Here is a 19,828-nt window from a genome sequence, read left to right on the forward strand (position 1 = left end):
GCGACACATCCAGGCTCTCACCAGAATGTTTTATTTTCATTGGGAACGTTGTGGTGATGGTTTTAACATCAAGGATGCATATGTGTTTTAGGACATCACCTTGAAGATACAGTTCTTGAGGCTTCTCCAGAGTTTCAGCGACCACCACGAGTAAGTACGAGCTGTCCTTGGAAGGACAGTTGTTGCAAGGGCTTCTCCCCTGTCTCAGACCTCAGCTCCGGAGGATCTGGCAGCTGTGAGGGCAGCTGTCACATGGTTACCACGTGTGGCTGCACTTTGACAATGCTGTAATAAGAGCTGCCGTTCATGCGGCCCTTCCTTTGTGCCAGGCCCTGTGCCAATCTTCCCCTGAGCCCTCACTGCCACCTCAGGAAGGGAGTACAGAGTTGCTGGCTCCTTGTTACCCTTGGAGTCAATACATCCCTCAACTGTCGGTCCCTCCAAACCAGGAATGGACAGCTTGGCCCTTCACAGGGACCTCAGGTGGGCAAAGTGGGCTGAGTATTTGCTTATTGAACAGGTAGAATATTCTTCACCTGCACAAGGAGATGTACCCTCTCCTATTTTTTTGAAGCCGCATTCTGCCCTCTCATTTTTTCTACCTTCAGTGGAGAATTCACAAGAAGTGATTCTCTGCTCTAAGGAAAACAGTGCCGGGGGAGGGATGAATAGCAGCTGACCCCTTGACCTTGGCACTGGGGAGACATTATGGCGAGGGTAAGGGGTGGGATGGAAGGACTTTCGTGAGCTGGAACACACAGGCAGTTACTGCTTAGCTCTTGCCTACCGCTGGTATACAGGAAACTGGGCCCGCTGTTACATAGCTTCTGAGTTTTTTTCCCCCAAGGGAAGCTAGAAATTAAGATTTATGTGGAAGGTCCTGGTTTTAAACATTGACTTAAATTCTTTTGAAACATTATGTAAGCTACCAGAAAGTGCCTGAGGACAAATGTGGCCAAGGGCCTCCACTTAGCTACTTTTGTCTGGATCATGTTGACCATCCTCTTTCAGAGGCTCTTTGTCTGAAGGACTTAAGCTCCAGAAAGTATGTGAACACTCTAAAAAATGGCACCAGTATGTTCTGAATGTGTACTTTTTTTCTGAGGAAGTGGGTCCCTAACTTTCATCAGACTCTTATTAAATCTGAGCACTTGTATGTGTTAGGCACTCTTAGGCTCTGGGCAGACAGTGATGAGTGAAATTAGCCGTGACCCCTGGTCTCGTGAAGGGTACGGTCCTGGAAGGGAGGAGGGACATTAATCAGAGTCACACCACCCAGTGCACAGTGACGGATGGAGATGGTATTCAGAGGGAGGGAGCATGCTTCTGTAAGAGAACATTTGATAGGGGCCCTGAACTGGCCAGAGGGTAGTCAGGAGCTCTTCCCTGCAGAAGCAACTTGTCAGCTGAAACCTGAAGGGTCGGTAGTGGTAAATTGGGTGAAAAGGAAGAGTGAGGGTCTGTTCCAGAAGTAATGGTGTGTACAGAATCTCCTGCAGGGTGGAGCACCGTGTGTTCAAGAAGGCCAGTGTGGCGAACAATGTAAAGAAGAGGGGCTTGGCCCATAGGCTGTGAAAGTGGTTGGTGGCTCAGCCACAGGACCTTGTCAGTCAAATTCTTGGGCTTAGATTTTATATAGTCTAAAGCTTGTGAAATTGTGGGGGTGTTTTTGACAGTAGAGTAACCTGGTCAGAGTCCCATTTTCTAAAGATCTCTCTGGGTGCTGTGTGTTGAATCAGTTCCTGGGGGAGACCATTTAGGAAGCTGCTTCTGTCCACGTGGCTTGGGTGATGTCAGGCCTAAAGATGAAGGGCGCAGGAGGGAGTGTCTCAGCTGCCTCAGGCCCCTGTGGGAATGCTAGAATAGAGCCAGGTTTGAGAAGCAAAATGCTGAGTTTGATTTGGACATCACCAAGTTGGATGTGCCTTTGAGAAAGCAAAAGGAAATGTTCAGTGGTGGGGCGCCTGGGTAGCTCAGTCCGACTTCAGCTCAGGTCATGATCTTGAGGTTTGTGAGTTCGAGCCCCATATCGGGCTCTCCGCTGATAGTACAGAGCCTGCCTGGGATCCTCTTTCTCCCTCTCTCTCTACCCATCCCCCACTTGTGTGCGGGCATGCTTGTTCTCACTCTCTCTCTTTCTCAAAGAGACATTAAAAAAAAAAAATGTTCAGTGGCAAACAAAAGGCCTGGAAATGCTGAGGGAATGGGCCTTGTTAGTGACTGTGGCAGGCAAAGGGGCAGGGGAGGGAGTCAGGGAGACTCCCTTCGCCTGTGCCCTTCTGCCGCCTCAGGAGCAAGTGATGGCAGGGGAGGGCACCTGGGAGATTCTCTGGCTCTCACCACAGGAACTGGGCAAGAAGGGAACTAGCCTGGTGCCTGTCCTTTACCCCTTCCAATCCATTTGTTGCAGGAACAAGTACCTGCTGCTCAATAACCAGGAGCTGAACGAACTCAGTGCCATCTCTCTCAAGGCCAACATCCCTGAGGTGGAAGCTGTCCTCAACACGGACAGGTGGGTGGCATGCAGCTCTGGCCCACAGCCCGCCCTGGCTGCCTGCGTGCCCCCGGGTTCACAGATGAGTGCCCACGGGTCTGGTACTTATCCTTTCTCTTTCACATGTAGCTCCGATGTCCTGAGGGCTCCTGGGTGTCACGCACTGTCGTCATGTCACCTGCATTACCTCACTGGGGCCGCACGGCAGCCATGGGAGGGAGGTGCCATCATCATCTCCACTATACAGAGTGGGGAGCAGGGGTTTGGAGAGGTCATCTGCCAAAAGTCACATGTGTTCTGCCCACTCCTTTGTCACTCACCTTTGCTGACATGCTTCTTGCCCTGTGATAAGTCCCATTAGCTGGATTATGCTCGTGCCACCTTCTGACCAGCAGGGAGCTCACAGGTTCCTGAGGGTCAGGGCAGGGAGGACTATAACCAGCAACAGAAGTCATAATTCCCAGGCTCTATTTTTTTTTTTTTTTTAAAGCAAGAGAAATCTGTTCAAATAAAATCGTGCATAGTCCGTAATGTCTGGAGGGGATAAAAGTAGAGCTGTTCTATTTGAAGAGGCAGTTTAAGGGCTCAGAATCCCTGCCTGCTTGGCCATCTGTTCCCCATGATGCAGCCCAAGTCATTTCCTCATCGAACATCTTGCTTTCTAGACCAGCAAGCTGAGGCCCAGAGGCACAGGGACTTGTCCAAAGCCAGCGGAGCTGAACGTGGGGGCCAGGGTACTCCCTCTCTCACCCTATTGGCACAGACTTTGCCCCATCTGGTAGACTCTGTCCTGGCATTTCAAACTGGCTTTGGTGTAAACAGCCCTCCAGCGGTTCTGAGCACTGACTCTGGGTTTTTCTGGCCTCTGATCACTTGCCAGTGAGTCTGGGAAGGGAAAGCTGGCCTGGGATGTGGTGTGAGTTCAGTTCTAAGACTGCAGGAGTCCTTGGAGTCCTCTGGACACAGGTGGAGCTGGGGGGCATTCTGCAGGTTTGGAAATGTCCCAGGTTTTTTCACCCACCTAAACCGGCAGAGAGACCCAACCCCAGGGCCCCAAGTGGAACTTGGCCCTGTCAGCCTCAGGTCTGCCACTGATGTACCTGTTTTGTTTCAGGAGTTTGGTGTGTGATGGGAAGAGGGGCTTATTAACTCGTCTGCTGCAGGTCATGAAGAAGGAGCCAGCCGAATCATCATTCAGGTAGGTCTGGGGACAGGCACCTGCCACTCCTGAAGGGTCCAGGAGCCAAGTGTTTCTCTCGAGTGGTTAGAAACACCTCATGTGGCTACCAGCTTCTGCTGTGGATATCCGACTAGTTGGGGGGGGAGGGGGGTCTGACTCCACAGGTGTGCATGAGCTTCTGCTGCATCCCAGCAGTATATTTTAGGGACTAACCAAGCATTCACCAAGCACCTACTCTGTGCTGGCGCTGGACAGATGGTAGGAAATAGCTGCAGCCCCTGCCCGTGGAGTTCCCTGGGTTATGGGAAACAGGCGTGTAAAGAAACCTGTTGGAGTGCAGTGTGGAAAGAAATAAAGCCAGGACCTGCCCCAGGGGCTTGGGAACAAAGGAAAGCTCCTTACCCAGCTGGGGGCTGAGGGGAGGGTGGGTGTGGACAGGAAGGGCTCCCCAGAGCTCCTCCGGCTCACCTAAGATGAGTTGTGAAGGCTGTGGACAGAAGTAGCGGGTAAGGGAGGCATTGGTCAGGGCCGGGGTGTGATCTACCAATAGGTTCATGTCCACATGTGCCCCCTGTCAACTCAGCCTGCCTTGTCCAGTCTTCCCCTCATTGATCCCAGCTCTACCCCCCACCCTCAGGGCCACTTCTTCTCTACGACAGCCCATCAGAAGTGAGCTCAGTGGCCCATCTGTACAGATCTGTCAGGTTCCCTCATGCACTCTCAGCACCACTTTCCATTGTCCTTCTATTCTTCTGAAGGGGCAAAGCTAGAGTGTATTTTCGTATGTGACTTACTGTAGCCAGCCCTCTAATCCTGGATCCGTCTTCTCTGAGACACAGCTTCTTCCAGACAGAACCAAATAGACGACAGTTCCCCACTGAGCTGTCAGCTCCATGAGGATAAGGACTATTGCTATGTCCCCAGTGCCTAGTATGAGGCCTGACGCCTAGTAGATGTTCAGTGAATGTCGAATAAAGCAAGACAGCAAACATCTCCCAGCCCCTTGGTGAATGGAATATGGGCCAGAAGAGGGCAGCCTTAGCCACCTGGGCCAGGGGTCAACATTTGGGTCGCAGGTTTTGGCAAGCCCGGGCTGTGGAGAGTTTCCTCCGAGGGACCACCTCCTATGCAGACCAGATGTTCCTGCTGAAGCGAGGCCTTCTGGAGGTAATAGCCTGGAGGAGCCAGGGTGTTGGGTGTCCCGTTCTCCCCCTAGCCCCATGCATTGCTCTCCTTCCTGAGACTTAGACAGCTGATCAGGAGCAGACCAAATCTCTATTTTGAAATGCCAGTGCAGTTGTCCTGGGACTTCCCCTGAGTTTCCAAGTGTGGGTTCCTTAGGTGCTTAACAGATGATTGAGGGATCTGGGGGGTGGCCATGGAAGAGTGTAAGAGTCTGTAGTTACCCAGCAAGGCCTTTTGACCCTGAGGATATTTTGCTGTTGACCAAAAGTCAAATCCCCTTTATTGTAAAGTGGTCCGCAGAAAAAGCAAAATTTACAAAAGGCAGGGAACAAAGTGGCCAGAGATATCATTGGTTTAAAAAAAAAAAAAAAAAAAAAGATACAAACAAGAAACTGACCCATGAATTGTTGTAAAATCTATAAGGAATTGATCTAAATCAGCATAACTTCAGGAAAATGCCAATGAAAAATGGAAACAGTTTAACTATTGTAGAAAACTCTATTGTAAGAGTTAAACTGGCTTTTGTTCCTGATGAAAATTCATCGATTTTGGTATAAACTTTCTTATTCACAAATATAAAGACAAACCATGGGGTCAAAATGTGTCCTGTGCCCTTAAGTCCTGTGCTTCCATTACTTGAATGGCCTCAGTGCTCAGGCAGTGGCCATTGTTACTTCTGGAGACGGCTCCCCTCGCCTGCCGGCTGGAGAGCCCTGAGCAAGCAAGAGGTCATGACTGCACACCTCAACCCACCCCCAGCCTCCTGGTGAGGTGTGTCATGCCTGGCCCTGCCCTTGGAGTGCCCAGCATCCTCAGATGAGAATCTAGACAGGGGAACGATTCCATCAACTGACGTGGATGCTTAACTCAAAGCAAATGTCATGTGGTCTGAGCTACGTGCGAGGCCCTGGTGGGAGGCAGACAGTGGGCAGCTTGGTTGAGCACAGCCTGGGGGCAGCAGCCACATCTGCTTCTTGGCCCCAGGGCTCAGCCACCTTCCTGCCTTCATCCTGTCCTCTCCCACCCCAGCACATCCTGTACTGCATCGTGGACAGCGAGTGCAAGTCGAGGGATGTGCTCCAGAGTTACTTTGACCTTCTGGGGGAGTTGATGAAGTTCAATGTTGATGCATTCAAGAGATTTAATAAATATATCAACACTGATGCAAAGGTAAGACTAACCCAGGCTCCATGGGGTTTGCTGCATCATTCAGAAGTTATCTTGGAGCCCCGGTCCTTCCCAGTCTTTGGGTGCTGGTTTGAAATTGGAGAATACTGGGGAGTCAGTGGGCCGGCTTCAGCGAATGGCCATTCACCTCTGCACTGTGCTGGTTCTGTGCTGGACCCTGGGTATACAGGGGTGACCGTCTCAGCTACTTGTGGGCAGGAGTGAGGGTGGGAGCAGGTGGGCTGTGAAAATGGCTCTGATGCAGGTGGTGGGTGACACGATGAGCCCCAGAAGGGCAGGATCGGGCCCGGTATGTGAGCCTCATGGGGTGTGTTTGATAGAAACCCAGTGCAAACTAGTTGAAGTGAACATGAGGGGAGTCCAGCGCCCATCATCAGTGTAGAAAACCCTGGGCTTGCCGTCGGCCCTGGCTCGAGCTCCTGTTAGGGGGCTGGCAACCCGGCTTGTCTGGGCCTCAGTCTTGAGACACAGCTGGGCCTGGGTGGATGGGGGCCCTGTGCGGCCAGTGCCCACCCTGGACCGTGGCCACCTTCAGCGGGAGCCTACCACCACCCGCCTGAGCTGGGCCTCTGCTGCAGTTCCAGGTGTTCCTGAAGCAGATCAACAGCTCTCTGGTGGACTCCAACATGCTGGTGCGCTGCGTCACGCTGTCGCTGGACCGGTTCGAAAATCAGGTGGACATGAAAGGTAAGGAAAAGCCACAGTGCCAGGGTGAATCGGCCCAGTGTGGCCACAGTGGTGCCAGACACCCAGCATCTAGCAAGGAGACAAAACGGCCAGAAGTAGCTGCACCAAATGCCCACATGGCTGGGGTCCAGGTTATGGCTGTCTGGGAGATTTTCTTGGCGCTTTGACTTTTCTCTATCGTCCGTGCTTCCTTTAATGAACATGTAGATTTTAATAAAAGTCAAGAAACTATTGTGCAAATGGAATGCAGAAAACTGAACACCCTTCCTCTCTTGCCTGGAATCGCCTGGGAATAGAGGGATCGAGATGGTGAAGCCTGAGGGAGGGAGGCCTCAGAGAGGAGGACCCCGCAAGGGACTGAGGGAAAGGTGGTGGTAAACTCCTGGGGGGGTGTAATGAGAATGCAGGCTCAGCCTGGGTGGCAGCACAGCTGGACATTTGTTCCTGCTGCATCCGGCCTTTCCTGTGTTGCTTTCATGGTGGGGGCTCCCATCTCCAAAGTCAGGACCCCAGTGGGGCCTGGCTATAGGCCTGAGGAGCAGGTCCCTGGGCCTGAGCCACAGACCAACTTCCGAGACTGCTGTCATACCTCTGCCCCTCTGTCCCCAGTTGCTGAGGTCCTGTCCGAGTGCCGCCTGCTTGCCTACATATCCCAGGTGCCCACACAGATGTCCTTCCTCTTCCGCCTCATCAACATCATCCATGTGCAGACACTGACCCAGGTGAGAGGTCCTGCAGACATGCAGGAGGGGAAGGGAGATTGGAAATAGTTTCCCTCATCCCAGAGCCCAGGGGTTGATCTGTCCCATCTTTGCCCTAGATATGTGTCTTGATCCGTCTGTTGGTTCCTAGGAAACCCCGCCAGCTATTCTGAGGACTTTTTCCAATGAGGGACCGGTGTGCCATTTTACAGATGGGGCCTGAGGAGGGAAGAGGTCTCTGAAGTCACAGATGGGTCAGGATTGGCATGGAGTTCTTGACTCCCTGTCCAGTGCTCTCCGAGCTCCTCCTGCTGTGCAGGCTTTGGGATTGGACTTGATGTGACTTCCTACTCTCTCACTAAGTAACTACAGCTGCCCCTTCCCTAAGCTTCACACTCCTCTTTTCTAAAATGGGGTTAATGCTCAACCCCTCAGAGGTGGTTCTTTGTTCCTTCAGTTAGCACACATTTACCGAGGCAGGGCACTGGGCTGGGGCTGCACAGTGAACCAGCCCGAGACCCTCCCAGCTCAGTGCTGAGCAGAAGTTAGAAAGTGAGGTAGCTGCACCTAATGGGGGCACCCTGCCCCACCTTGGGGATGGAAGCTCCGGGAACCAGAGCTCCCAGGAAGTGATGCCTGAACTGATTCTGGAGGAGGAGTGGACTCTAGACCACTGACGGTGACCCCCCCACCCCCGCCCGCCATGCCCTATCCTCTCAGGGTTGTGCAGGGGCAGCTCAGTGCGTGGCATGAGACACCCTCCTCCCTGCCCAGTGGCACCCCAGATCCACCAGGGGCCACTGGGGCTACCTGCATGCACCTAACATGGCACGCCTGGCGCCTCGCAGGAGAACGTCAGCTGCCTCAATACCAGCCTGGTGATCCTGATGCTGGCCCGGCGGAAAGAGCGGCTGCCCCTGTACCTGCGGCTGCTGCAGCGAATGGAACACAGCAAGAAGTACCCCGGCTTCCTACTCAACAACTTCCACAACCTGCTGCGCTTCTGGCAGCAGCATTACCTGCACAAGGACAAGGACAGCACCTGCCTGGAGAATGTGAGTGCGCGCCCCACCCCCCCGCCCCAACCTCCCAGTGGGCAGGCCATGGGCTGTCTTGGGGGTGTGGTCTCTGCCTGGGCTGTGTGGTAGCTCTCTGTCGCCTTGCCAGCCCTCCCCACGGGGTGCCTGGTTCGGCCTGGGTCCTCCAGGCGTCCTAGCCTAGCCCCTCTCTCTTTGCCCAGAGCTCCTGCATCAGCTTCTCATACTGGAAAGAGACCGTGTCCATCCTGTTGAACCCAGACCGCCAGTCACCCTCTGCCCTCGTCAGCTACATTGAGGAGCCCTACATGGACATAGACAGGGACTTCACCGAGGAGTGACCTTGGGCCAGGCCTCGGGAGGCTGCTGGGCCAGGGCCAGTGTGGGTGAGCGTGGGTACGTGTGCCACACACCCTGCCTGGTCACTCCCCTCCCATGCCTCCCCGATAACTCTGTCTGCCCCAGGTCTTCAGGTACAAGCTTGTGGGGAGGGAGCATCTAGAAGCCCTTGGGTCTGAGGGCCCCAGGTCACTGGGGAACCTCAGTTCCCTCAAGACCCCCGTGATAAGGACAGGGATACTATGCCCGCCCACCCTTCAGAACCCTGGGGCCCCAGCCCACCCAGAGAGAGGTAAAGGAACTTTAAAAAATAGCTCTGTCTGAGCTCTTGCCCTGTCTCTTGGCTGTCAGTCCCGGGGTGGGGAGGGAGATACGGGCACCCTCCTCCAATCTGTGAGCCAAGCTTGCTCTGGCCTTTGGACCCAGGCAAAGGCTTCTGAGCCCCCGCGGGCAGGGGTGGGGGCTACCAGAGGACGCTGCCTTCCCCCACCCTTGCCTATCTATCCCTCCCTCCCTTGTTTTCCTTTAGCGACTCTGGTTCTGTTTTGTTTGCTCACTGGCCGCTGTGTTCATCCCAGGGGGTTTCCCTAGAAGTGGGGACCCTTTTCTTCCATCCCTTGGGGCACCGGGTGGCTGTGCCCTGCCCCAAGGCAGCGTCTCCTGCCTGAGCCCACACACACAGGAGCCTGGCTAGGAGCACACCCTTGGCCCCTCCTTGTGTTGCCAATTTATTAACAACAAATAAACCAATTAAATGGAGACTATTAAAGAACTTTATTTTAAATGACTGTTGTGGACCTGACTTTTGTCCAGGGACTGTGTATTCCTTTGCCCTCCTGAACCTCAAAAAAGGAGAAGGCAAGTAGCTGGAGCTGCAGACATGGCATTTATTCAGGGTGCAACAGGAGACGGCACACAGCAGGCATCGTCTTCAGAGCTCAGGCGTCACTCCTTGTGCTAAGGGGACAGGAGTAGCTGAGTGAGCTTCACCCTCCCATCCTCCCTCCCCCATGCAGAGGGCAAGGGGTGCCCCATGGCAGTCTCTCACCTTGGGTCCCAGGGCATCTCGGGTCCGTGCCCGCAGCTTGTTAGCCTGGGTTTCTGCCATGTCTGCCCGTTCCTCCGCATCATCCAACTCATGCTGGGCCTTGCGGTACTTGGCCAGGTTAGTACTAGCCTGCTGTTCCTGGGGACACAAAGGGCCTTCCTGGTCACCCTTTGTAACTGAGATAGGTAGTCAGTCTGGTCCTGTCCCATTCCCCAAAGGGGCCTGGCTTCCGGTCAACTGCTCCTCTACCTTCTCCATCACCAGTGCCCCTGGCAGGAAGAAGCGGGGGTAAGGCAGTCCTTCCAGAGGCACGCAGAAGGGAAAGCACATGGGGTCCCTTCAGGGACAGCCGGGTCCTGTCTCTAGCTGAAGCTGGTAGGAAATGATCGCTCTTCCCACTGAGACAGTGGGGATCACTGAGCTAGATCACTGCCCTTTCAGGGCAGCTTGCCTGCACACAAAGCCAACATGGGCAATCCAGGGCCGAGAGAGGGAGTGGACTGCTCACTGTCATCATCTCTGGCTGAGGAGCCTGGAACTGGCGAAGTTGTTCCCAACTTCCAAGTCCCAGCTGCCCAGACCCCAGTGCACTCACCGCCTCCTCACACTGGCGTTTGTAGCTCTTGACCTTGCTCTGCAGCTTGTCCACCAGGTCCTGCATGCGAGCCAGGTTCTTCCTGTCCTCCTCAGCCTGGGCAGGCAAAGGCGATTTAGATCTTGCCCAGACTGGGCCAGTTCCGGCCACCCCACCCCCACCCGCCTCGTGGCGGACCTAGTCACACACCTGGTACACGAGCTCCTTGACCCGGCGCTCGTGCTTCCGCACCCCTTTGAGGGCCTCAGCGTGCTTCTTCTGCTCCGCGTCGAGCTCAGCCTCCAGCTCCCGCACCTGCGAGTAGCCAGGGATGGGCCTGCTGCCCAGAGCCCATCCTCAGGCTGCCCCCTTGTCCCCTGCCCCGGCCTGGGAGGGCTGCACGCACCTTGGCCTCCAGCTTCTGCACCTGCTTCTTCCCGCCGCGGAGGGCAGCTTGCTCAGCCTCCTCAAGCCGGGCCTGCAGCTCCCGCACCGTCTGCTCCAGCGTCTTCTTCATCCGTTCCAGGTGTGCACTCGTGTCCTGCTCCTTCTTCAGCTCCTCGGCCATCATGGCCGCCTGTTAGTGGGTGGGGTGGGGTTGGGGGGAGCCTGGTCAGGAGGGGAAAGTCCCTTCGGTCTCCGCTCCAGGCGCCCCCACGGCCACAGCCCAGCCTCACATCGGTGATGGCCTTTTTGGCCTTCTCTTCGGCTTCCCGCCTCTCCTGGGCAGCCTCCTCCACCTCACTACTCAGCTGGGTCAGGTCCACCTCTAGCTTCTTCTTCTGGTTCAGGAGGCCCGTGTTCTGTGGGGACGCGGGGTCTCAGAGCCGGCCGGCAGGCCCACGCCGCCAGCATCCCCGCGCCCTCCCGGCCCCACCTGCGAGTGCAGGAGGTTAAGGCGCTCAGTAGCCTCCAGCAGCTCCTGTTCCGCCAGGCGTCGGCTGCGTTCGCCCTGCTCCAGCGCGGCCCGCAGCTCTTCCAGCTCTGCGGCCAGCAGCGCGGCCCGCCGCTCCAGGGCCTGGGCCTGCTCCCGGAGCTCGGCCACCAGCCGCTGTTCCTCGTCCCGCCCGGCCTGCTCCTCCTTGAGCTGGGCCTGCAGGAGCCGTGTGGCTGCCTGCGCCTCCATGGCCTGGCGGGTGGCGTGGCCCAGCTGCAGCTCCAGGTCATTGAGGTCACCTTCCATCTTCTTCTTGAGCCGCAGTGCCTCGTTGCGGGCCCGAGTCTCCGCATCTAGGGAGGCCTGCAGGGACTCCACTGCCCGCTGGTGGTTGCGCCTGTGGGGAGGAGGGAGGAGAGTGGGAGTTGTGGCCTAGGAGAAAGGGGTGGGCACAGGCACTAGACCTGCTCTTACGCCAAGGAATGCTGTAGACGTGAGCCCATTGTGGGAATAAGCGACTTGTCCTTCCCTGATCTCTAGCCCCTTGGGACTGCCTGTCACCCTCAGAACAAGTTCACGGACAAGAGTGTGGCTCCACAGCAGACAGACATGGCTGAACCCTGGCTCTTGCCTGCACTGTATAACCCTGAACACGTCCTTTAGCCTCCACAGTTGGCCTCTAGACTGGGGCCAATAGTCCTGACCTTGAGAGAGGCCCAGGGGAGGGGCAAACGAGGTGCCTGTGCACACAGAGGGGCCCAGCCCACATTGCCTGCCTGCTTTTCTCCTGCCCTCAGTGGGGACAGGAGGGGTGTTAGCCTCAAGAGGAGGAGTGGATCCTGGGGTGGCAGAGGACAGGGTTGGCTCTGGCCGCCCTACCTCAAGTTAGTGCACTCTTCATCCTTCTCGGCCACTTTCCGGTCCACCTCAGCCTTGACCTGGGAGAGCTCCAGCTGGATCCTCAGAGTCTTGGTCTCCTCCAGCTCCAGGGCTCCCTGGAGCATGGGCATGGGGGCTGTGAGCGTGCATTGCAGGAGAGGGGAGGCCAGGGAAGCAGCAGGTCAGTGCCCGCCCTGCCCCTGTGGCCAGTCCCTGACCTCAGCCTCCTCCAGTGCGGCCTGAAGCTCACTCTTCTCCCCTTCCAGAGCCTTTTTGGCTTTCTCCAGCTCCTGGATGCTCTTCCCGCTGAGGCTGACCTGGTCTGTGAGGTCACTGATTTCCTCTGCAGAATGAACAGGGCACCTCATTCACCCCTGATCCCAGGTGGCCCGAGCAGGGCACCCTCAGTGACCCCACAGCAGATCATACCCTGCAGGTTCTTATTCTCCCGCTTGAGCGTCTCCAGAGCCTCGAGCGCCTCCTCGTGGCTGTGGCGCAGCCGGAAGAGCTCAGTGCCCAGGCCACGGGCCTCCCTCTGGGCAGCCTCCAGCTCACGCTGTGTCTCCTCCTCCTGCCGCCGCCGTTCCTCCAGCGCCCGCTCCAAGTGCCGCTGCTTCTTGTCCAGTGCTGCAGCCGCCGAGGTGGCCCGCTCCAGCTCCAGGGTCACGTCCTCTGACTCTGTCTGCAGTCGTAGTTTGGCCTTCTCCAGTGATGAGCACTTGGCATGAGCAGCCTCTACTCCCTCCTCTGCCTCCTGCAGCCGCAGTGCCAGCTTCTTTCTAGGCCAAGGGAGCGGATAGTATGGACCGCATAGTCAAAGGAATCTGGCAGTAAGGTCCCCGTATTCCCCCCTCACCCCCTGAAAGCTCAGAGGCTCAGGCATCACCCCTACATGGTGATGGCCAGGCTGCTAAGGTGCTCACTTGGCCTCCTCCAGCTCCTCCGTCCTCTGGATGGCGTCTGCCTCATACTTGCTCCGCCACTGGGCCACCTCAGCATTGGCTTTGGACAGCAGCCGCTGTAGCTCAGCCTGGGCCTCCGCCTCCTCCTCGTGCTGCTCCCGCAAGAGGTCACAATCATGCCGCAAAGCCTGCACAGCATGGGCCAGCGCGCTCTTGGCCTGCAAGGACCTCAGTGACCTCAGTATTGGGCCGGGCTGGTGGCCCCAGGGCCCACCCTGCCCGCTCTGTAGCAGCAGGTGGCCGGCCCACCTTGCTCTCCTCTTCCAGCTGCCTCCGCAGTTCTTCCAGGCTCTGGGTGGCCGAGGCCTTCCCCCGGCTCAGCTGGCTAATCAGAGACTCCTTCTCCTCTAGCAGGCGGCTCAGCTCCCCTGCGGGGCCGAGGGTGAGTGGCAGGTCAGGCGGGTGAGGGGCAGCGCCAAGGCCCCAGGGTGGCCCAGCCAAGCCCCCGGCCTCACCACTCTCAGTCTGCAGCCGCCCACGCTGATTGCTCGCATCTGCTAGCTGCCGCTGCAGCTCTTCCACCTTGATCTTGGCCTCACTCAGCTGATCCTCATAGGTCCGGCACAGCTTCTCGGCACTGGCCTGGGATCCAGGGTCAGGAGTCAGAACAAGTTTGTGAATCACAAGGCAGTGTCTGGAGCTGCCAATCAGGGCCAGGACCCCTGGACTGGGAACTAGAAGGCTAGACATGGGTCCGGGAATCAAAGGGAAAGCAGAGCCCCAAGTTCAGGGTCAGAGATTCTACTGCTGGACCTTGGCTTTAAAAGATGGGTGTCTGGGAGAAACTGGGTGGCTCAGTCGGTTAAGCGTCCGACTTCGGCTCAGGTCATGATCTTGCAGTCTGTGAGTTTGAGCCCTGCATCGGGCTCTGTGCTGACAGCTCAGAGCCTGGAGCCTGTTTCAGATTCTGTGCCTCTCTCTCTGGCCCTCCCCCGTTCATGCTCTGTCTCTGTCTCAAAAATAAACGTTAAAAAATATATATATATTTTTTAAAGATGGGTGTCAGAAGTGAGAGGGCCAGGATGAGGTTAGGATACTAGAGTCTGAAGTCAGTTGCAGACAGTGCTCATAAGTCAGCTGTCCGGATTAGGTGGTACAAAGGTCAGGGGTCAAGGCTGGGTGCTGGGATTCGGGACAGGACCAGTCAGGACAGAGGTCAAGGACTGAGAGGTTAGAATTAGATGCTGGGTCAAAAATGACCCGGGGTCAGGGCCCAGAGTTAGGAATCAGGGTTTGAGGTCAGGACCGGTGTGGGGTTGGGGATGGATGACTGATAAATAGGTCAGGGGTCAGGATCAGGTACAGGGTCAGGGGTAGGGTCAGTGCTGGAGTCAGGATCAGTTTAGGGTCTAGGTGGGTATGGGATCAGAGCTCAGTCAGAATGCTAGACTCAGGAAGGAGGCAGACACCTTGCCACGGGCCAGAGTCTCAACATTGGCGCCCAGATCATCCACCTCCATGCGGAGCTCGCTTTTTTCCTTTTCTAGCTTCTGCCGCACCCGCTGCAAACTGTCCACTTGCTCGCCCAGTTCGGCCGCGCTCTCAGCCTGCTTGCGTCGCAGGGCAGCCACCGTGGCCTCGTGCCGCAGTGCCGCCTCCTCCAGCTCCCGCCGCAACCGGCCCAGCTCGGCCTCGCGCTTGCGGCAGCCCTCACGCTGCCCTGCAGATGCCCCGCCGGCCTCCTCCAGCCGCTCGCTCAGCTCCTCCAGCTCCCGGGCTGCCTCGGCTCGCTGCTTCTCCACGCGGGCCCGGGCTGCCCGCTCTGCTTCCAGCTCCTCTTCCAGCTCCTCCGCCCGAGCCTGGGGACAGGCAGACGGCAGCAGTCACCTCTGCTTGCCTCTGGCCCTGGCCCTTCCTGCACTCTCCACCCCGTGCCCCACACACCTGCAGTTCCTTGATCTTCTTCTGTAGCTGTGCCCCAAGGAGCTGCTCATCCTCCACCCGCAGGGTCAGCTGACTCAACTCAGAGTCCTTCCTGGAGGTGGAGGGGGCCGTGAGCCAGCGCAAGTCCTCACTTCCATCAACCTGCCTGGAGTCCCTTGGTCCTCCAGTCTCCCTCCTCCCCACCTGAGGCACCAAGCCCTCAGCGACCTCATCCCTGTGTTCCCTCTCAAACCACCCCCCACCAGAGCCTGGCTGGGACCATTGGCGGCAAGGAAGGCAGGACACGACCACCTGCACCTGAGTGACTCCCATCTCAACCCTACACATTCAATGCCTGCAGTGAAGCAGAACTAACTGGAGGGTCCAGAGGGAGAACCGGGGTATAGGCTCAGGAGGCCACCTGCCGGTCTGCCACAACCCAGCCCATGCCTACTTCTTGAGCTTCTCCTCCAACTCCTGCTTGTCCTGGGCAGCATCCGTCACCGACTCCTGTGTCAGCTTCAGGTCACCCTCGAGCTTGCGCTTTGCGCGCTCCGTGTCCATGCGCAGCTTCTTCTCTTGCTCCAGGGAGCACTCCAGCTATGGCGCAGGAGGGGTAGGCATGATCAGCCCCCAGGCGTGAGCCACCGGCCCCGCTGTCCCAGCGCCACCACACAGGCCCCTGCTGTGACCAGGACTCACATCTTCCACTTGCTGCTCCAGCCGGAGCTTGGCCTTGGCCAGTGCGCTCACGCGGTCCTCCTCCGCCTGTAGGTCACCCAGGGCCTGCTGGTGGGCCTCCTGCAATGCCTTCTTTTCCTTGGTCAGCCGGGCCACCGACTCGTCCAGTGCCGCCATCTCCTCTGTCAGGTTCTTCACCTGTGCCAGGGCCAGGGTCACCGTGAGGATGCCCCTCCCACACTCTGGTGCAAGGAGCCACCATGCCAGGTCACAGCAACCGCCCCTTCCAACTAGGGGGGACTTGGGCAAGTCGTTTCACTCTGAGCCTCAATTAGTAGTAGATGCCAGCTACTTTCGATATAACAGGTGTTCCAGACAGTCCTGGTTTCCCCTGTGAGCACTTGAGTGAGCCCCTCTTTCCCTCCTATATAATGAGTCAGTATTCCCGGCCCTGTGAACCACGTGGGGTTGTGCTAGGGGGTCAGGGGCAGAAGGGATCCAGAAGCACCCAGGGGATGCAGAGCCGGGAAAGGGGCTTCCTGCCCTCACGGGCCTTACCAGCCAGGATGGATGACAAAATACTGGCATTTGCTGAGCACCTGCTGTGCGCTAAGCCCTGTGCTGAGTGCAAGCAAAAGGTGGTCACACACTGAATCCTCAACCTAATGAGGGAAGTGCTGCTATTAACCCCACCTGACAGGAGGAAATGGGAGCCCACAGAGAGGAAGTGACCTGCCCCGGGCCACCCAGCAGGGGCGTCACAGAGCCCACAGGGAGAGCAGCAACTGCCTGGCCCCACGGCCAGCTCCCTGGCTCGGAGCCTTTCCCCCCACCCGGCCCAGACCATACCTTGTTCTCCGTGGCTTGCTTCTCCTTCTCGGCCTTGGCCAGTGTCAGCTCCAGGTCGTCGATGTCCTTCTTGAGCTCTGTGCACTCATCCTCCAGCTTGCGCCGGCGGGCGGCCAGGTCAGCATTCACCTCCTCCTCATCTTCCAGCCGCTCACTCAGCTCCTTCACCTTTGCCTCGAGCTGTACCTTGGACTTGATCAGCAAGTGGCAGCGCTCCTCAGCATCTGCCAAGTTTTCCTGCTCCTGGAGAGGGACATGGGGAATGGGACAGAGCCATGGCCAGGCAAACCAGACAAGGGACACGAGGCCAGGCCCCGGAAAAAAAGTGCCATGCAAACGTGTGACACCCACGCTCAGCTGGGGACCAAGGAATGCCTATAACCTGCTCTTGGCCCCAAAGGGGCTCAGGTATGCTGGGCTTGGGGCTCAGGGAAAGGGATGGGCAGGGGTAGAAGCAACACCATCAAGAGGGGGACGTCAGACAGGCTGGGGCAACCCAGAGTGAGAAGCCCAAACAAGGGCTCTCAGAGAGCTCTGGGCTATGGCCTTCCAAGGGGACAGGCAGCTGTGCCATGATTGACTTGGGTATTCTCTCCCGTCTCACCATTTCCTCACCCCTGCTTGCCCACTAGCAGGTGAGTTCTGTGACCACAGGCCTGACTTCCCACCAACGTGTCCCCAGAGCGACCGTGGGGCCTGGCACACAGGTGATACTCATAGTGTTTGCTGAAGGAAGGAATGACTCAGTGGACTTGGGAAGTTTCCAGACCCTTGATCCCTGCCCCCTGGCCATTACTGTTATGTGCCACCTGGGTTTCCATGGCCCTTAACCAGAGAAGGGAGCATGGGTCTGTGTCAGGGACAGGAATGAAGGAGGGCCAAGGAGATGGGGCTCCACTGCAGCTTTAGCAGGAGGCCAAGGTAGCATGGGGCGGGAGCATCAGGACACTGGGACAGACTGACTCTGATGGGGGACGTGAGCCCACAGTCTCTCATCTCATGGCAAGTTTGGGAGTCAGAAGAAAGATCCAGATCCTGAGCACCCGTATGGCGCACCACGTCCACCCTGACCAGGGGTCTGGCTGTGTTTCCTCAAAGCAGCCTGGGGTTTTCTGGAGTGCCAGGGGCATAGGTCACCAATGGAAACCCTCCATCTCCCTTCCCCTCCCCTACTCACTGCCTGGAGCTGCAGGGCCAGGTCATTCTTCTCCTGGGTGACACTGACGTGTGTCTCCTCCAGCTCCTGGCGCTTGGCCTCTGCAGTAGCCAGTGCCCCTCGCAGCCCCCGAAGCTCCGCCCGAAGGGCCGCCAGCTCTTCCTCGGCCTGCGCTGAGCGCAGCAATGGCTTCATCTTGAAAAAGAGCTTCATCCATGACCAATTCTTGACGGCATTGAAGGCGCGGATATTCCACTGGATGGTGAACAGGGCATCCCTGGGGAGGGGAAGACACGGGTGGCCAGGAGGCTCAGTGCTGCCCCTCCACGGTAACAGCCCCGATGTTCCTGGGCACCTGCCCTGGGCTGGGCTCTGCACACGGTGAACACTTCAGCATGTGATCTCAAGTGGATCTAATGCCTCTGCTTTATTGTGAGGTGGAGAGAGAAGCCCAAGATCAAATGGGTCTGCCTCCAGGGTAAGGGCTCAGAAGCCCTAAATGTCCTGGTGGCCCTTGCAGTGTCCTGAAGAAACCAGGAATGTACCCTGATATACTCGGAGCTCTGGGGTCACATGCCTGGGCTCACACCCCAGCTTCCCCACCACTAGCCATCTGACTGGTTCTCAGACTCAGAGGGCCGCTCTGCTGATGAAGTATAATCACAGTGCCCGCCTCCTGAGGACTGTTTGGCACTTTAAGCAAGATCATGCAAATAAAGCCTCTTGCCTGGGGCCTGGCACTTAAGAGTCTCGGGAAACACTGGTTGTCATTATTACCACTCTGAGTGGCCTGGAGTGAAGAGAAAGGTGATCTTATCCTGATTTTTGAGGTGAGGAAATGGAAACTTGCAGTTGAGGGGGACAAGACAGGACCTGCTCCTTCAGAGACACCTAACCAGCCGCAGGGATAGTCTGCCCCACATGAGACAATATCACAGGGTTGGAGAGCCTGGTGGTCCCGGCAGCCAGGATACCGTGGTCACACCCCTACCCCTGTCTGCTGCTCCCTCCCCACACACACCTGCCTCCAAGCAGGCGCTGATACTCAAGGCGCATGAGGCGGCCCCGGCTCCGTGCCTGTAGTAGCGTCAGAACCTTGGCCAGACGCTGGTCACGAAGCTCTTCCAGGATGCCTAGAAGCCCAGCCTTGAAGAACACCTGGGGTGGGGGAGGATGCACCAGGTGTAACCCCCAGCCACCTGCATGTGTCCTGTCCAGTGTGACTGCCCACCCCCAGGTCAGCCCTAAGTCCGATGTGCCCCGACCTTGGTGTGGCCAAACTGGTACTGGGTGTGGTCAATGTCCAATGAGCCCAGGAGCTTTTCTGTGGCCTTCCTGCTGTCCACGAAAGTGTCATCTGGGATAGCACTGGGGTTCAGGATGCGGTACCTGGGAGAGCAGGGGAGGGCTGCTGAGGAGGGGGCTGGGCAGGGGAGCAAGGGAATATTCGAAGGCCTCCCAGAGGCCACAGCAGAGGCTCCAATGGGGGAGCATGGTGACACTGGGGATTGAGCACAGTCTGCTTACAAACCTTGGGTTGCATTTAAATGCATTCATTAATTAAGTTCTTCAAGAGATTGTAGTATTGGGTGCCTGGGTGGCTCAGTTGGTTGAGCATCTGACTCTCGATTTTGGCTCAGGTCATGAGCTCATGGTTCCTGGGTTCGAGCACCAGGTCAGGCCCTCCACTGATAGTGCGGAGCCTGCTTGGGATCCTCTCTCTCTTTCTCTCTCTGCCCCTCCCCTGCTTGCACTCTCTCTCAATAAATAAACTTAAAAAAGGGAGAGATTGTAGTATTTACAACAGGCACGCAACACTTTTATAATTTTTTAACTTACAATTTTTTGTAATTCATCTTATTTTTTAGAAGGCAAAAAATATAAAGAAGGTGATATGGTATGGTGTATCAAAGCCGAAAGAACATTTGAGAGAGAGAATTCTAAACAAGAGCAAGGGTACCCAGCACATCCACTTCTGTGGGTCCAGGTGGCTGTGGCCACAGCATTAAGGTCAGAGAAACGTGAAAGACCCCTCACCAGGGGCTGATAAACAAAGCACAGTTCACTAGACTCTGGGATACTATAGCCAGAACAAAAGGAATGATGCTGCACGTCGTTAATACATCTG

The 19,828-nt window shown here is 56.8% G+C and overlaps 2 protein-coding genes across 7 annotated transcripts in view; one reads left to right on the forward strand and one right to left on the reverse strand.

Annotated features, from left to right (window-relative positions):
* Nucleotides 1-9,595, forward strand: part of LOC123579577 (transient receptor potential cation channel subfamily C member 4 associated protein) — a 69,811-nt gene extending 60,216 nt beyond the window's left edge. For both annotated transcript variants that reach the window (XM_045443641.1, XM_045443642.1), the window contains exons 11-19: nucleotides 92-150; nucleotides 2,411-2,512; nucleotides 3,609-3,692; nucleotides 4,751-4,841; nucleotides 5,889-6,029; nucleotides 6,626-6,734; nucleotides 7,344-7,456; nucleotides 8,284-8,490; nucleotides 8,676-9,595. In XM_045443641.1, coding sequence (XP_045299597.1) covers nucleotides 92-150; nucleotides 2,411-2,512; nucleotides 3,609-3,692; nucleotides 4,751-4,841; nucleotides 5,889-6,029; nucleotides 6,626-6,734; nucleotides 7,344-7,456; nucleotides 8,284-8,490; nucleotides 8,676-8,813 — 1,044 coding nt within the window. In that variant the 3' untranslated portion in view covers nucleotides 8,814-9,595. The remainder of the gene's footprint in view (nucleotides 1-91; nucleotides 151-2,410; nucleotides 2,513-3,608; nucleotides 3,693-4,750; nucleotides 4,842-5,888; nucleotides 6,030-6,625; nucleotides 6,735-7,343; nucleotides 7,457-8,283; nucleotides 8,491-8,675) is intronic.
* Nucleotides 9,567-19,828, reverse strand: part of MYH7B (myosin heavy chain 7B) — a 42,404-nt gene continuing 32,142 nt past the window's right edge. For 4 of the 5 annotated variants that reach the window (XM_045443636.1, XM_045443637.1, XM_045443639.1 and 1 more), the window contains 21 exons: nucleotides 18,966-19,089; nucleotides 18,722-18,858; nucleotides 17,722-17,977; nucleotides 16,545-16,787; nucleotides 15,717-15,893; nucleotides 15,469-15,614; nucleotides 15,036-15,126; nucleotides 14,561-14,950; nucleotides 13,607-13,733; nucleotides 13,401-13,519; nucleotides 13,113-13,309; nucleotides 12,619-12,968; nucleotides 12,408-12,532; nucleotides 12,190-12,305; nucleotides 11,311-11,707; nucleotides 11,111-11,236; nucleotides 10,840-11,010; nucleotides 10,644-10,748; nucleotides 10,455-10,550; nucleotides 9,860-9,997; nucleotides 9,567-9,768 (listed from right to left, as the gene is read on the reverse strand). In XM_045443636.1, coding sequence (XP_045299592.1) covers nucleotides 9,757-9,768; nucleotides 9,860-9,997; nucleotides 10,455-10,550; nucleotides 10,644-10,748; nucleotides 10,840-11,010; nucleotides 11,111-11,236; nucleotides 11,311-11,707; nucleotides 12,190-12,305; nucleotides 12,408-12,532; nucleotides 12,619-12,968; nucleotides 13,113-13,309; nucleotides 13,401-13,519; nucleotides 13,607-13,733; nucleotides 14,561-14,950; nucleotides 15,036-15,126; nucleotides 15,469-15,614; nucleotides 15,717-15,893; nucleotides 16,545-16,787; nucleotides 17,722-17,977; nucleotides 18,722-18,858; nucleotides 18,966-19,089 — 3,643 coding nt within the window. In that variant the 3' untranslated portion in view covers nucleotides 9,567-9,756. The other variant, XM_045443638.1, reaches the window with a different exon arrangement.

This window comes from Leopardus geoffroyi, chromosome A3 (assembly GCF_018350155.1).
Source record: "Leopardus geoffroyi isolate Oge1 chromosome A3, O.geoffroyi_Oge1_pat1.0, whole genome shotgun sequence".
Taxonomy (NCBI): Eukaryota; Metazoa; Chordata; class Mammalia; order Carnivora; family Felidae; genus Leopardus; species Leopardus geoffroyi.